Source organism: Phocoena phocoena, chromosome 14 (genome assembly GCF_963924675.1).
Source record: "Phocoena phocoena chromosome 14, mPhoPho1.1, whole genome shotgun sequence".
NCBI lineage: Eukaryota > Metazoa > Chordata > Mammalia > Artiodactyla > Phocoenidae > Phocoena > Phocoena phocoena.
This window is the reverse complement of record NC_089232.1, coordinates 1877343-1892048: the sequence shown is the minus strand read 5'-3', so window position 1 is coordinate 1892048 and position 14706 is coordinate 1877343. Positions and strand designations below refer to the sequence as shown.

The following is a 14706-nucleotide window of genomic DNA, read 5'->3' as shown; positions in this document are numbered from 1 at the left end:
TGGCTGTCTACCTACAAGGCAAAAGCCAGGAGGGGCCGGCGGTTTACTAAACAGGCACAAAGGAGTTAACATCCTCATGAAGAACTACTTGGATCTCCTCTGGGAATTAGCTTGTTAGAAAGTCTAACCTTTTCAGTAACCAAAAATAGGTACACCAAACCATGGGTTTTCTACCAAATTAACAAACTATTTTTGTTAGTAGTTTTTTTAAGGTAGCGCTCAAGGCTACTAACGTATTAGTGAAACAGACACCACCAAACAACGAAGGAGACTTCTTAGTGTTTAGCACATTCACGTCTGGGCTCTCTACCAAGGATGTAAAACTCGAAGATACTCATAATGGAGCACTGGAGACCTGTAAACACGGGGAGATTTACATAAACTGTGGCCTATCGGCACCAGAGCACTGCCCAGTCAGTACGCGAGCTCTGCAAGGTTCCTTCCGTGCATGGGGAGGAGGCCCACGATGCGGGGCCGTGGGAAAAGCAGCGCCAGCCACCCCCGCAGTGTGTGTGCGGCCTCAGCAGGCCCGCAGCTGGGCAGCCGCCTGGCTCCAGGTGGCACGCACCAAGTGCAGGTGGGTGCAGCCTCCCACCCTCAGGGCTGCAGCCAGAGCAAGTGAGGGTGCACGTGAGGTGCACGTCTTTTGGGGACGACCATGCAACCCACCACCGCCCCCCAAACCTAATTCCTTTAGGGTGGCAGAGTTACCGGAGGGCTCTGAACTCTGACACGGAGCGATTCGTTATGAGCCCAGCATCCTCCATCAGCCAGCTCCCTGGAGGCTAGAAGTGACTCCCCACAGCCGGCAAGCATCAGACTGTGAGGCCACCGGACCGAGGGGCCCTGATCAAGCCCCCTCAACAGCCCACGAGGCTCGAATGCGGGGCTGCCACGTGACAGCGAATCCAGACTCCCCCGTCCTGGCTGTTCTCCATCACAGGGGCCAGGGTGGCGCCTGGGACGCGGTGAGACCGTTTCCAAAACAAGACAGGGCCTCCGCATGGCCGAGGCAGCCGGCATCCCGGGGCCGCCGCCCCGTCGAGCCTGCCCACCTGCCCACCTGGCACCAACCGGCATGGGGCGGCCCTTGTGCTCACCTTCGATGTACAGAGGCTCCACCACGTCGTGGTTGATGAGCTCGAAGTTCTCGTGGCCAATCCAGTGCTCCACGTTCCTCTTCCTGCCCGTGAAGAAGTTGTCCACCACGGTCACCTCGTGCCCATCCATCATGAGCTTGTCTGTGAGGTGGGAACCCACGAAGCCCGCGCCTCCGGTGACCTGTGTGCGGACAGCAGGGGAGGGTGCGGTGAGCGCCCGTGCGAGCGAGGGGTCCCGGTGCGGCCTCCACTGAACAGAGGAGGGGGCGGGAAGGGGGACCGGGAAGGTTTCAAAGCGCATCTCTTCTCACTCCAGAGCAGGGAGTCGAAACTTCCGGAACTTCTAAGCAGCCTGCAAATCTAAACTGCCGCCACTAGACAGCACAGAACAGCAGTCACGAGTTTCAAAGTCTGACGCTATTAAAAGGCCCCTGTTTCAGTGCATGCGACACTGAGCATCACTTACGTGGTTCTAGTACTTTTAGAATCACTTTCTAAAAAAATGATCAGCAACATTCATCTATGCAGTGAACTACCAAAAACAAAGGACGTGATACTGAAGCTGGACTCAAAAATCTCATGGAGGGGAGGGAGGGAGACGCGAGAGGGAGGAGATATAGGGATATATGTATATGTATAGCTGATTCACTTTGTTATAAAGCAGAAACTAACACACCACTGTAAAGCAATTATACTCCAATAAAGATGTTAAAAAATAAAACTAAAAAGAAATTTTTTAAAAACTAAAATAAAATGGGGAAATGATGAGTAAAACAGAAAAAAAAACCTCCTGAAGAACTAGTATCTTCCAAATTGTTTATAAGAACAAATTAAGCCACAGACACTGTGTGCAGACCAAGGCCCTAAATGAGTAAGTTCCACTCTTTGGTTACCTAGTGTCGGCAACCGAGCCAAACAGAAGTAAGGCAGCTCGAGGGGGGCCCACGAGGGGAAGATCACCACTCATGTGCTTCTAAAACTTAAACCCACCAAATGTGTAAAGGCAGTTATGACTGGAAAAAATTTAAACTAATAAAAAGACTTTATTCAAATTAAATAGTGTCAGTGGGGGGGGCTAGATAAAGCGTATTTTGATTTTGGAGGATAGGAGCGAAAAGAAGAAACCCAGAAGACAGACGGGGGATGGGAAACCATATTCTCTGCCTTTCCTGCTCTCCCCTCCCCTCTGCCTTCTGCTCCTTCAAAATTCACATTCACGTCACCCTCCTGTTCCAAACAGAAAGAATTAACAGTAGAGAAAACACCCACTCCTTTTAACCTAAAGAAAAAGCACCTTAACATCTAGGTCTATGGTTTTAAAACATTTAATCTGCCATGAAGTCCTCTGTTCACATAAAATCTGACATGTAATTCCCATGTTTATTGCAGGCAGGAGCAGAGCAGCCTCGGGGAGAAAGGCAGATTGGGGGAGGGGGTGGGTAAGACCAGCCCAAGAAGAGCCATCCGTCCACCACCACCGAGAGATGTGTGTGCTCAGATGAAAACACAAACACTTAGAACATGCATGGCTGAGAAGCCCTGATACCCAACAGTTTCCTATCAGCTGCGTCCATTCTTTATCGGAAGCCTCATTTTCTAAACCCCTTTGCTTTAGGGATGCGAACTGACATCTGGCGGGGTGGAGTTTTGGGCCAAGATCCCCAGATCACCGGAATGACGCAATCAGCCCAGTCGTCCTAATTTCATATTCTCTCCACCACCTGTCGACTTGTCTGGTGTGTGTTTTATCTTAGCGCTCTTACACTTTACCTGTACGCCTGAATGATGATTTGAAAAAATAATTTTCTGGAAAAATAACTGGATTTCCAATCTGGCTCACCACTGGTGATTACCTCACGGGGCAAGATTTCATTTTATCTTACCTTTGTTTTATTGCGTTTTCCCACAGTTTTTAAATCAGAAAAATTACATCTTTTTTTCCTTACAAATTTTATTTTGTATGTCTCAAATTGTGGACGTTATATGAATATTTCTGCAAAAAAAATACATCTTTTCAGAAGAAATTTAACCCCTCTTAATGTAACTCTATTATCTATATGCAAACGTTTCCTAAAATAAGATGTTCTGTAGCTTGCTAACTTTATCTCTGCACCTAAAATAACTGGTGAGGCCTGGAGCCAGCAGAGACGCAGGGCATTAAATCATACACGACGGCTGCCAACACTGCACTAGTCTCTGGTGACCAAATGCTGGAAGCACCTTAGCCTTTCTTAAAATAGATTAAAAAAATTTTTTTTTCTTGAATAATTCCTTTCTATCTAAAATACTTAAGATTTATGTAACCTAGCTGGGTAGTTATAAAATGTTTCTCGGGCTTCCCTGGTGGCACAGTGGTTAAGAATCTGCCTGCCTATGCAGGGGACACGGGTTCGAGCCCTGGTCCCGGGAAGATCCCACATGCTGCAGAGCAACTAAGCCCGTGCACCACAACTACTGAGCCTGCGCTCTAGAGCCCGTGAGCCACAACTACTGAGCCCACGTGCTACAACTACTGAAGCCTGTGCGCCTAGAGCCCAAGCTCCGCAACAAGAGAAGCCACCGCAATGAGAAGCCCGCGCACCGCAATGAAGAGTAGCCCCCGCTCGTCGCAACCAGACAAAGCCTGCGCACGGCAATGAAGACCCAACGCAGCCAAAAATGAAAAGATAAGCAAATAAATTTTTAAAAATTAAAAAAATAAAATAAAATGTTTCTCCTAACCAATTTCACCCCTTTAGGAAAGCATTTCAAAAAGAAACAAAACGGGCAGAAGCTTAGCACTCAGGCAGCCTCCTCAGGAAAATAACCGCTAAACACAGGCCTTTGAGTAACAGGGAGCGGACAGTGGGAAGACACACAGGCCTCGTACGCGGAACAGATCAGGCCGTGCACAGCTTTGCTTGGCTCTGCAGTCCGTGACCTCTGCCCCGTGTGCTGCTTGCTCTTGTCGGGGCCAACAGGCAGCTAGCGGGTCCAGCTCAGGGCGGCACGCAATCTCATGCCGCCCCATCAGCAAAAAAAAAAAAAAAAAGAAAAGAAAAAAGGATGTCTTTCAGAACAAAACTCTTCTTTGTGCGAAGGCGTCAACAATTACTGAAAAGGCTTTAAGTTTCAGCAACCATATGCCAGCCTTGGGCACCAAATGACTCGGAGATGTGACTTAACCTATGAGGCGGCAGATGAGTCAAAAACACTAGGCTCATGGATTGTGGTTATGCGTGAAAAGAATTCGACAGTGCCCAGCACCGCAGGAAAACCATCCCACGTGGAAATGACAAGAACTCTAGCAAGGCCGTGCAGGGTTTGTACATTTGCGCAGAGCTTCAGATTTTCTGATCACTCTGGCGTGTGGCCGCAGGGAGATTAGGAAAATCAGCTTTTCTCTTCACTGATGTATTTCTCAATTCATGCCTAAATACTTACACATTTTTGATGTGACGGAAATCACCCAAAAGATGGGTGTACAACTGGCTTTAGAGTCTACTCAGGGTGAGATTTGGTAGCCACCCCAAAAGGCAAGAGACTTCCTGTAACTTCTAGAAGAAAAGGGAGATTTTTGGGGGGAAACAGTTTAACAAGTGTTATACTGGTGTTTGGGATGCACGATCCCACACTGGAGATGACGGCCAAGGACAGACGCCCGCGGGTCCTAACCACTGACATGCCAAGGTCACAGATATACCAGGAGCTCCACAGACCTGGTGAAACAGGACAACCACAACAGGAGAAAATTAATTCAAAAGCCAATATTTAAGCATCTGGATTTTGTCCTAAGGGCATACAGCAGATACAGAAACATTTATCCATGAAAATCTGCCAAAATTTAATAAGAACCGTGAGAGTCTGGACACGTGAGCCCCGGCTCACTCTGTCCTTCCACCCTCCACCCAGTGCAGAGCCGGTGAGAGTGTCAGGTGTGGGCCAAAAATAGGGGCTCCCAGTGAAAGATGTAGCATCTCCCTAGGAAGGGCAGGGCCCCCACATTCCACATTTCTCGTCCCCTTCGGCCTGGACTCCTGACCCCCGAGCCTGCTGGTCGAGCGCTCCCTTCCCCCAACCAGCTCCCACCCCCCACTCGGAGCAGAAGCTCTGCCCCAGGCACGGAAGTCTGTAACTGGTCAGGCGCTACTGAGCTCCCTAAAGGAACTGACTTTACTTGGAAGAGACAGTGGGGAAGTTCAAGCATAAGGGAGATCAGGGTGGCAAGCAGTCAGGAGGAGGCTGGCAGCTCTATGATAACAGCTGGTTTAGAAGACAGAACCGGGGAGAGACCCAAGAGCCTTCCCGGGTCAGAACAAACCTCCAAGGCTGGGCTCAAGTCTCCCTCTGCAAAGGGGCCAGAATTTAATTAGGTAAAAGGGAGGAGCAATTTATAATGCAAAGCCCTGACGAAGGACAGATCACCCCACCGGCCAGTTATCAGAGCCTACCACACAAGGCAGACAGCTCAACAGAGCAATCGGGGAAGGAGACCGTGACAAGGGCCCTGCTGGAACCACCGCCATCCAGGTGACCGTGTCCACTCCCGAGGCTGCAGCCTCTAAGGAGCGGCCACCACACCTTCACACTCCAGGGGAAACAGACGTCACCAAAGTAGACCAGCCAGGCCACCGAACAAATAAATAGGCAAACCAAAATAAAACAGGCCTCGGGGAAGGGGGCCATCAGGATCCAGAGCTGCTGCAATGAACTACCCAGAATGTCTAGTTTTCTACCAAAAATGTCGAGATGTGCAAAGCAACAGTTGCATGTGACTCAGGCACAGGAAAGCAACCAGGCAACAAAACTGCCTGTGGGACCCAGGTGACGGACGTGACAGTCTCCTAAGCAGCCACCACAGATATACTCAAAGAGCTGGAGGAAAGCAGATTAAGGAAGTAAAGAGACAAAAAAGAGGAAACTTAAAAGACAGAAGCAGATGGAAATTCTATGCTGACAAGCACAGAAACCAAAAAGAAACGTGGGCCAGAGAGATCCGACAATCTTCTGGATCTGGAGAAGCACAAATCGGCCAACTTGACGCTGGACCAAAGGGGCTTATGCACCGTGAAGAACAGAGAGAAAGGGCTTCCCTGGTGGCACAGTGGTTGAGAGTCCGCCTGCCAGTGCAGGGGACACAGGTTTGAGCCCTGGTCCGGGAAGATCCCACATGCTGTGGAGCAACTAAGCCCGTGCACCACAACTACTGAGCCTGTGCGCCACAACAAAGAGAAGCCACCACAGTGAGAAGCCCACGCACCGCAACGAAGAGTAGCCCCCGCTCGCCACAGCTAGAGAAAGCCCGCGCACAGCAACAAAGACCCAACGCAGCCAAAAATAAATAAATAATTTAAAAAAAAAAAAAAAAAAGAGAAAATAAGGGAGAGTGAATAGAGCCTCTAGCAAGCATGAGACGCCAATAACTACCCCAACGTGTAACGGGAAAAAGGAAGAAAGAGGAACAGAGAAATGCTCAAGGAAACAATGGCTGAAACTCCCCAAGCTGAGGAAACACAGTAACCTACACTTCAAGAAGCTCCACTAACTCCACGTAGGAAAATGTAAACACGGGTAGATGCACGCCGACACGTCACACTAAAAATGATGAAAACCAGAGACAAAGATGAAGTCTGAAAGCAGGTGCACTGGGTTGAATACTGTCCTGCAAAAGGTATGTCCTCCTGGGAACCTCAGAACGTGACCTTATTTGGAAACAGGGCTACTGCAGGTGTAATTAGTTCAGGTGAGGTCAGAGTGGATCAGGGTGGACCGTGAGTCCAGCGTGAGACATGGGGAGAGAAGCGCTTGGTGATGGAGGCAAAGGCTGGGGTGATGCCCCACAAGGCAGGGCTTCAGGGACTACTGGCCACAACAGAGTGCAGAGAAAGGCTGGGAACGACTCCAGACAGAGCACAGCCCTGCCGACAACTTGGATTTACACTTCCAGCGTCCAGAGCTGGGAGCTCCTGCTGTTCTGAGCTACGGGGTTGGTGGAATTATTACAGCAGCCGCAGGAAACTGAACAACAGGAAAAGAGAATGGCCCCTGAAGCGCAGGGAACCCCAGTGTGACTCACAGCTGACGTTTCATAACAAATGACGGAGAAAGCAGTAGAGAGAAACTACAGCCGAGAATCTACAGACACCAAAGGTAACTTATAGAGATAAAAAACAGGGAGAGGTAAGAAGTGAGAGAATTCATTGGTATCAGACCTGCCATACAAGAAATACTAAATTCGGGCTTCTCTGGTGGCGCAGTGGTTGAGAGTCCGCCTGCCGATGCGGGGGACACAGGTTCGTGCCCCGGTCCGGGAAGATCCCACATGCCGTGGAGCAGCTGGGCCCGTGAGCCATGGCCGCTGAGCCTGCGCGTCCGGAGCCTGTGCTCCGCAACGGGAGAGACCACAACAGTGAGAGGCCCGCGTAACGCAAAAAAAAAAAAAAAAAAAAAAGAAATAGTAAATTCTTCAGGCCCAAGGCAGACGATACTGGGGGGTGGGGGGAGAATAAAGTAATTGAGTAACTATAAAAGGCAACATAATTGCATTTTTTCCCTTTTCCTCTTAATTGTTTTAAATTTAAAGACCAAACTACTTAGCACAACAATGTGGACACACTTAAAGCCAAAGAACTATACACTTAACAATGATTAATAAATTTTATGTTAGATACATTTTACCACAACAAAAAAGAAAAAGCCACTTGAACAAAATAATATATTATTTATCCTTATAAAATACAGAAATATATTTGACAACAATAGTGCAAAGAAGGTAGGTGAGAGCTAAGTTGTTTGCAGTAAGGAAATGACACCAAAGTTAACTCAAACCCACAGGAACAAATGAAGGTTGATAAAAACGTTATAAAAAGGTTAATGTAACAAATTCCATAAATATATCCTTTCTCTGCTTTATTCACTCAGTTTATTTAAAAGATATAAACTTGTATAAAGTAATAATCGTAACAGTGTGTTGGGTTTGTAACATGGATAGAAGTAATACACAGAACTAATGCAGGGGGCATTTCTACACCTCACTGGACCACAGTATAAACCTGGAGCAGAGTCATGAGTTAGGGCGTATGTGGTGAGCACTAGAGCAACCAGGAACAAAACAAATTTTTGAAATACAGTAAAAAAAAAAAAATCTTTAAAGGAATTCGAATGTTATACAAGAGAAGATTCACTTAATGCAAAAAAAAACAGTAATGGAGAACAGAGGAACAAAGATGTGAAGCAAACAAAACAAAATGAAGTGGCAAAAATAAAAATCAACTATGTCAAAAATAACATTAATGTGAATGGATTAAACAATTACTCAAAAGGCAGAACACTAGAAAAAATGAGATCCAACCACACACTGTCTAACGAGGACACTGTCGACTCGAAGATATAACGCACTGAATGTGAAAATATAAAACACGGCATAGAAACAACAATAAGAAAGACGGAGTGGCTACAATGCTATCAGACAAAATAAACTTTAAAACAAAAAATGTTCACAGATAAAAAGGGGGCATTTTATAAGGATAAAAGGGTCGATCCATCAAGTGGATATAACAGTTACAAACATTTATGCACCTACAGCAGAGACCCAAAATACATGAAGTGAAGTTGAAAGAATCAGAGGGGGAAACAGAATTCAACAACAAAAACGGCAAACATCAATACCTCATCCTCGATACTGGACAGAGCTATGCAGCAGATTAACAAGGGAATAAAACACTTGAAAAGCGTGACAAGCCACCTGGACCGAACAGAGACCTATGGAACACTCCACTCAGCAGCGGCATGGTACACAGTCCCTTTAAGAACACATGAAGTTCTCCAGGAGACACTATAGCCCAGGCCATAAAACAGGCCGCAACAAATTTAAAAGGATCCGGATCACACAAGGTATGTTCTCTGATACAAGGGAGTGAAATTAGATATCGATAACAAAGGTATCTGAGAAATTCACAAGTATGTAGAAATTAAATGACACACTCCCAAGTAACTAACGGATCAAAGAATAAATTATAAAGGAAATTAGAAAAGACTTTGAAATGAATGACAATGAAGAAACAGCATTCCCAAAACTTACCACATGCAGCTAAAGCAGTGAAATTCCTAGAAAGATACAAACTACCAGAAGTAACTCAAGAAGAAACAGAAAACTGCATAGGTTTGTAACAAGAGATTGAATTAAGCCTAAGTGCAGATGGCTTCTCTGGTGAACTTCACCAAACATTTAAAGAAGACTTACCGTAGACCTTCAAACAACTCAGGGGTCAGGGGTGCCAAACAACCACACGGTGGGAAATCCAAGAACTTTACAGTCAGTCCTCCACATCTGTGGTTCCACATCTGCAGATTCAACCAACCACAGATCGTGTAGTACGGACTGCAGTGTGTCTTTTTTTTTTTTAAGTAAATTTATGTATTTATTTATTTTTCTTGGTTGCACTGGGTCTTCGTTGCTGCGTGTTGGCTTTCTCTAGTTGTGGCGAGCGGGGGCTACTCTTCATTGCGGTGCACAGGCTTCTCATTGTGGTGGCTTCTCGTTGCGGAGCACAGGCTCCAGGTGCGTGGGCTTCAGCAGCTGTGGCACGCGGGCTCAGCAGTTGTGTCTTGTGGGCTCTAGAGCGCAGGCTCAGTAGTTGCGGTGCACGGGCTTAGCTGCTCCGCGGCATGTGGGATCTTCCCAGACCAGGGCTCAAACCCATGTCCCCTGCATTGGCAGGTGGACTCTTAACCACTGCACCACCAGGAAAGTCCCTGTTGTGTGTCTTTACTGAAAAAAATCCACATATAAGTGCACTGGCACCGTTCAAACCCATGTTGTTCAAGGGTCAACTGTAATGCCAGATCTTCAAAGTCTTCCTAAAGAGTAGAAGAGGAAAAAACACTGCCCCACTTATCCTACGAGGCCATTATTACTCTGATACAAAAACCAGAAGAAGACCTCATAAGAGAGGTAAATTCTAGACCAATATCTCTTATAAACATAAGCATAAAAATCCTCAACAAAGTATTAGCAAATCAAATCCAGCAATATACAAAAAAGGATTATACACGGTAATCAGCTGGGATTTATCACAGGTGTGCAAGGGTGGTTGCAAAATGAACAAACTAGGAAGAGAAGGGAACTTCCTCAACCTGATGAAAGGCATCTCTGAAAACCCACAGCTAACACGGCCCTTGATGGTGGAAGGCTGAAACCTTTCCCCTGAGATCAGGAACAAGACAAGGACGTCTGCTCCTCCCACTTTTGTTCAACACTGTATTAGAGGTTCCAGCCAAGACAATTAGGCAAGAAGGTGAAATACAAAGCATCCATATTGAAAAGGCAAAAGCTAAACCACCTATAATTACAGATAACATGACCTGCATGAAAATCCAACGGAATCCACTTAAAACTATTAGAACTCACCAACGAGTTGAGCAAGGTTGCAGGACATTAAGACAAAAGTCAATTGTATTTCTATTTACCAAGAGAACATGCAATAGAAAAATGAAACTGGCAAAACAATTCAATTTATACTAGCATCAAAAAGGCTAAGACACTTTAGAATAAATTTAACAAATAAAGTACAAAATTTGTATCCTGAAAACTACAAAAAAAAAGTTAATAGAAACTACTGAAGACCTAAATAAATGGAAAGACACTCCATGTTCAAGAACCGGAAGACAATACTGTTAAGATAGCAATACGGCCCAAACTGACCAACAGATTCCATGCGTCTCTGTAAGAACCTCAGCTGGCTTCTTTGGAGAAACTGACGGGCTGGACTTAACATTCACAAAGAACTGTAATGGGTCCAGAACAGTCAAAATGATCTTGAAGAACAAAGGTGGAGGACCCACAATTCCCAGTTTCAAAACTTACTGCAAAGCTACAGTAATTAAGGCAGTGTGGTACTGGCACAAGGATAGGCATATAGATCGACAGACAGAACTGAGTCCAGAAATAAGCATTCACAATTACGGTCAGCTCACTTCTGACAAGGGTGGTAAGACAATTCAACAGGCCATGACTGGTCCTGTCAGCCAACAGTGCTGGACCACTGGCAGCCACAGGCCACAGGACAGGAGACCCGTATCTAAATCCATGCATAAAAATGAACACAAAATGGATCAGAGACCTAAATGTAAGACACTAAAGCTGTAAAACTCTTAGGAAAAAAACATGGCAAATCTTTGTGACCTTGGATTAGGCTATGACTTCTTTTTTTTTTTAATTTATTTATTTATTTTTGGCTGCTTTGGGTCTTCATTGCTGCCCGCGGGCTTTCTCTAGTTGTGGCGAGTGGGGGCTACTCTTTGTTGCAGTGCACGGGCTTCTCATTGCAGTGGCTTCTCTTTTTGCAGAGCACGGGCTCTAGGTGTGTGGGCTTCAGGAGCTGTGGCACGTGGGCTCAGTAGTTATGGCTCATAGACTCTAGGGCACAGGCTCAGTAGTTGTGGTGCACGGGCTTCTCATTGCGGTGGCTTCTCTTGTTGCGGAGCACAGGCTCTAGGGGCACGGGCTTCAGTAGCTGTGGCGCACAGGCTTAGTTGCTCCGTGGCATGTGGGTTCTTCCCAGACCAGGGCTCAAACCCACGTCCCCTGCATCGGCAGGTGGATTCTTAACCACTGCACCACCAGGGAAGACCCTAGGCTATGACTTCTTAAATGTGACACCAAAGCACAAGGAACAAAAGAAAAAATAAGCTTCACTGGTATTTAAATCTTCAAAGAATACCATCAAGAAAGCAAAAAGACAACCCACAGAACGGGGAAAAAATACTTGCAAATCAAGTATCTGATAAGAAACTTAGATCTAGGATAAAGAACTCAATAATGAAAAGAAAAAGAACCCAATTTTAAAATGGCCTAAGTGTCTGAGTAGACATTTCTCCATGGAAGATACAGAAATGGCCAATAAGCCCATGAAAAGATGCTCAACATCGTCAGCCATCAGGAAACTCAAATCAAAACCACAATGAGAGCGCACTTCACACCTACGAGCAGGGCTACTCACAAAGACCTATCATGACAAGCGTTGACAAGGACGTAGAGAAATCGGACTCCTCATACACTGCTGCGTGTCATGGGATGTGAAACGGCGCAGCCGATGTGGCAAACAGTCTGGCAGTTCCTCCAAAGTTTAAAGGGCTGCCACATGACTCATAGAATAAATGGATAAATAAAATGTGTCCTATCCATACCATGGAATATTACTTGGTAATGAAAAGATGTGAAGGACAGATAAATGCTGCAACGTGAATAAATGTTACAAACGTGCTAGCTGGTCACGAAAGGCCAAACAGTGCATTATTGCACCTGTATGAACACCAGAACTGGCTCATGTCCACAGACAGAAAGTCAATTCCTGGTTGCCTAGGGGTGGAGGGGCTGCGGAAACGGGGAGTGACTGCTCACAGGCTCAGGGCTTCTTTGGGGACAAAACGTTCTGAAATCGATGATGGCTGCACAACCCTGTGAATGTACTAAAAACGACTGAACTGTACACTTTAGGGGGCGAGTTGCACAGTACGTGAACTATATCTCAACAAAGCTGGCACTCTTAAAAATGCAAAGGTGCCGATCTCCTTGGACACACTGCTGCACGGCACGCACGTGGGGTTCTTTCACAGGTGAATTTGTATTCGCGTTTAACAAGCAGACCACTAGCCGAGGAAGCCCCCAGTGTATTTATCAAGGTGGTGTGTGAACCAGCAAAGGGTTTAAAAACCACTGCTCCGGAAAGTTTCACATTTCCTCAGAAAGTTACACACAGGGTCACCATACGACCTGGTAATTCCTCTCCTAGGTGTACATATACCCAAAAGGAGAGGAAACCTATGTCCACAGAACCTTGTACCCACCCGTTATGTTCACAACAGCATTATTCACAATAACCTCAAAGGAGAAACAACCAACCCCAAAGGCCCAGCAACTGATAACTGGATAACCAAAGTGTGGTACCACCACACAATGGAATATTATTCAGCTCTAAAAAGGAATGAAGTCCAGATTTGTCTACAGCACAGACGAACCTTGGAAACATTGAAGTTTTAGAGAAAGACCACACATTGTATCATTTGAAATGCCCCAAACAGGCAAATCCATAGAGACGGAAAGTCGTTCTCGTGGTTGCCAGGAGCTGGGGGGGGCAGGGGGCTGGGATGGGAAATGACTGCTGATGGCTATGGGGTTTCCTTGGGTGATAAAATGTTCTGGCATTAGGATGTGGAGCTGGTGCAGGACTTTGTGAACAAACCATAAACCACTGTGCAGGCTGAACTGTATATACTGGACCGGTGACTTTCACGGGCTGTGAATTACACTTCCATTTAAAAAGCAAATTCCTCGATTACAAATATGAAGCAGGTGTGTAAACTTACCAAAATTCTTTTACGGTCCTTTTCTGATAAAAATTTTACAGGCGGGTATTTCTGGGTGAAGCTGTATAACATAAAGAGATTATAAAAGAAAGAGTCAAACATCTCATGTGAGTATTTTCTCTACTTGCCACCAAAACAAATGCCGGATTTGAGAACTGTTACTATCTGCTCCCCTCTCTTCTGCAAAAGAGGGCTGCGGCAACCAAGCAAGCACTGGTTAACGCTGAGCTCAAGATCAACCTGCTCCTTGTTTACAATCACACAGGTGTGACATGTGATGCTATCCCTGGACAGGGAAAACGTCAGGAAGTACCAGCCACCGGCAGCCAGGGCTGAACACAAAACACAGGAGGGGTGGCGTTCTCGAGATGCCGTGCCCAGGCCTGGGAGGAAGATATCGGCTGTGTGGGGTCACAGACCCAGCCCTGCCGACTGTACCCCCAGGAGGAAGAGAAGGTGTTAAGACTCTTCCCCTCTTCGGGCAGTTTCACAATTCCAGCCCCCCCTACCCAGCTGGGGGCCCTGGACAAAGCGACTGGGCATCAGCCCTTTCTGCCCACCATGGTCCATCTGAACCTGTCTGGGGTCTCACCTTATCTTTCAATGCCTCTTGCCCCCATCAAGGTGCCACCAGTCCCCAACCCACACGGATGTTCCAGGGCTGGGGCAGCATAAAAGACATATAAAGTTTCAAAAGAGAGTTGATAAATATAGACTTGAAATATCCACTCTTAAAGTGATTCGGTCAGAAACAAAAGGGCTTTTTAAAAAATGTGGAGAAAGCAGCTCTAGAGTTATTATTTTAACTGCAGATGTGCTGGGCGGGGGCCCTGTCTCCATCCGCCCCACACCCGCAGCCAGGACGTGGAACGCATCTCCTCAGTGGCTGAACTGAACGGCGCAGGACAGGTCCTCAGACAGAAGACCTTGAAGCAGGTGCTTCTCGTCTCCTGAAGGAGTGAAGCTCGCTGACAACAGAGCTGGGCGGGTTGGCAGTGCATGTGACCCCCTGTAGGAGCTTCCAGACTCTCAAAAGGTCAAGTTCGCCATGCAGACGCCAAACACAGGCAGGCAGCTGGGAGACGCCCAGGGGATGGTGAGAATGCCAGCCTTCCTGTGTCAGTTCTGTGACCCCGTCCACACCCCTGGGGCAAGACCCCCAGGTGCTCTGGGCACCTCGGGTTTCCTGCTCCCTCGAGCCAGAGGGCTGCCCGCAAGCCGTCCTGGGACCCGGCCACCACAGCAAGCACTTGATGAAGCG

General features: G+C 46.8%; 1 protein-coding gene across 4 annotated transcripts in view; it reads right to left on the bottom strand.

Annotated features, from left to right (window-relative positions):
- The window catches only part of UXS1 (UDP-glucuronate decarboxylase 1), a 75635-nt gene that overhangs the window by 32563 nt on the left and 28366 nt on the right, over positions 1-14706 (bottom strand). For all 4 annotated transcript variants that reach the window (XM_065891758.1, XM_065891757.1, XM_065891759.1 and 1 more), the window contains exons 5-6: positions 13446-13506; positions 1101-1281 (exon numbers count right to left, since the gene is read on the bottom strand). In XM_065891758.1, coding sequence (XP_065747830.1) covers positions 1101-1281; positions 13446-13506 — 242 coding nt within the window. The remainder of the gene's footprint in view (positions 1-1100; positions 1282-13445; positions 13507-14706) is intronic.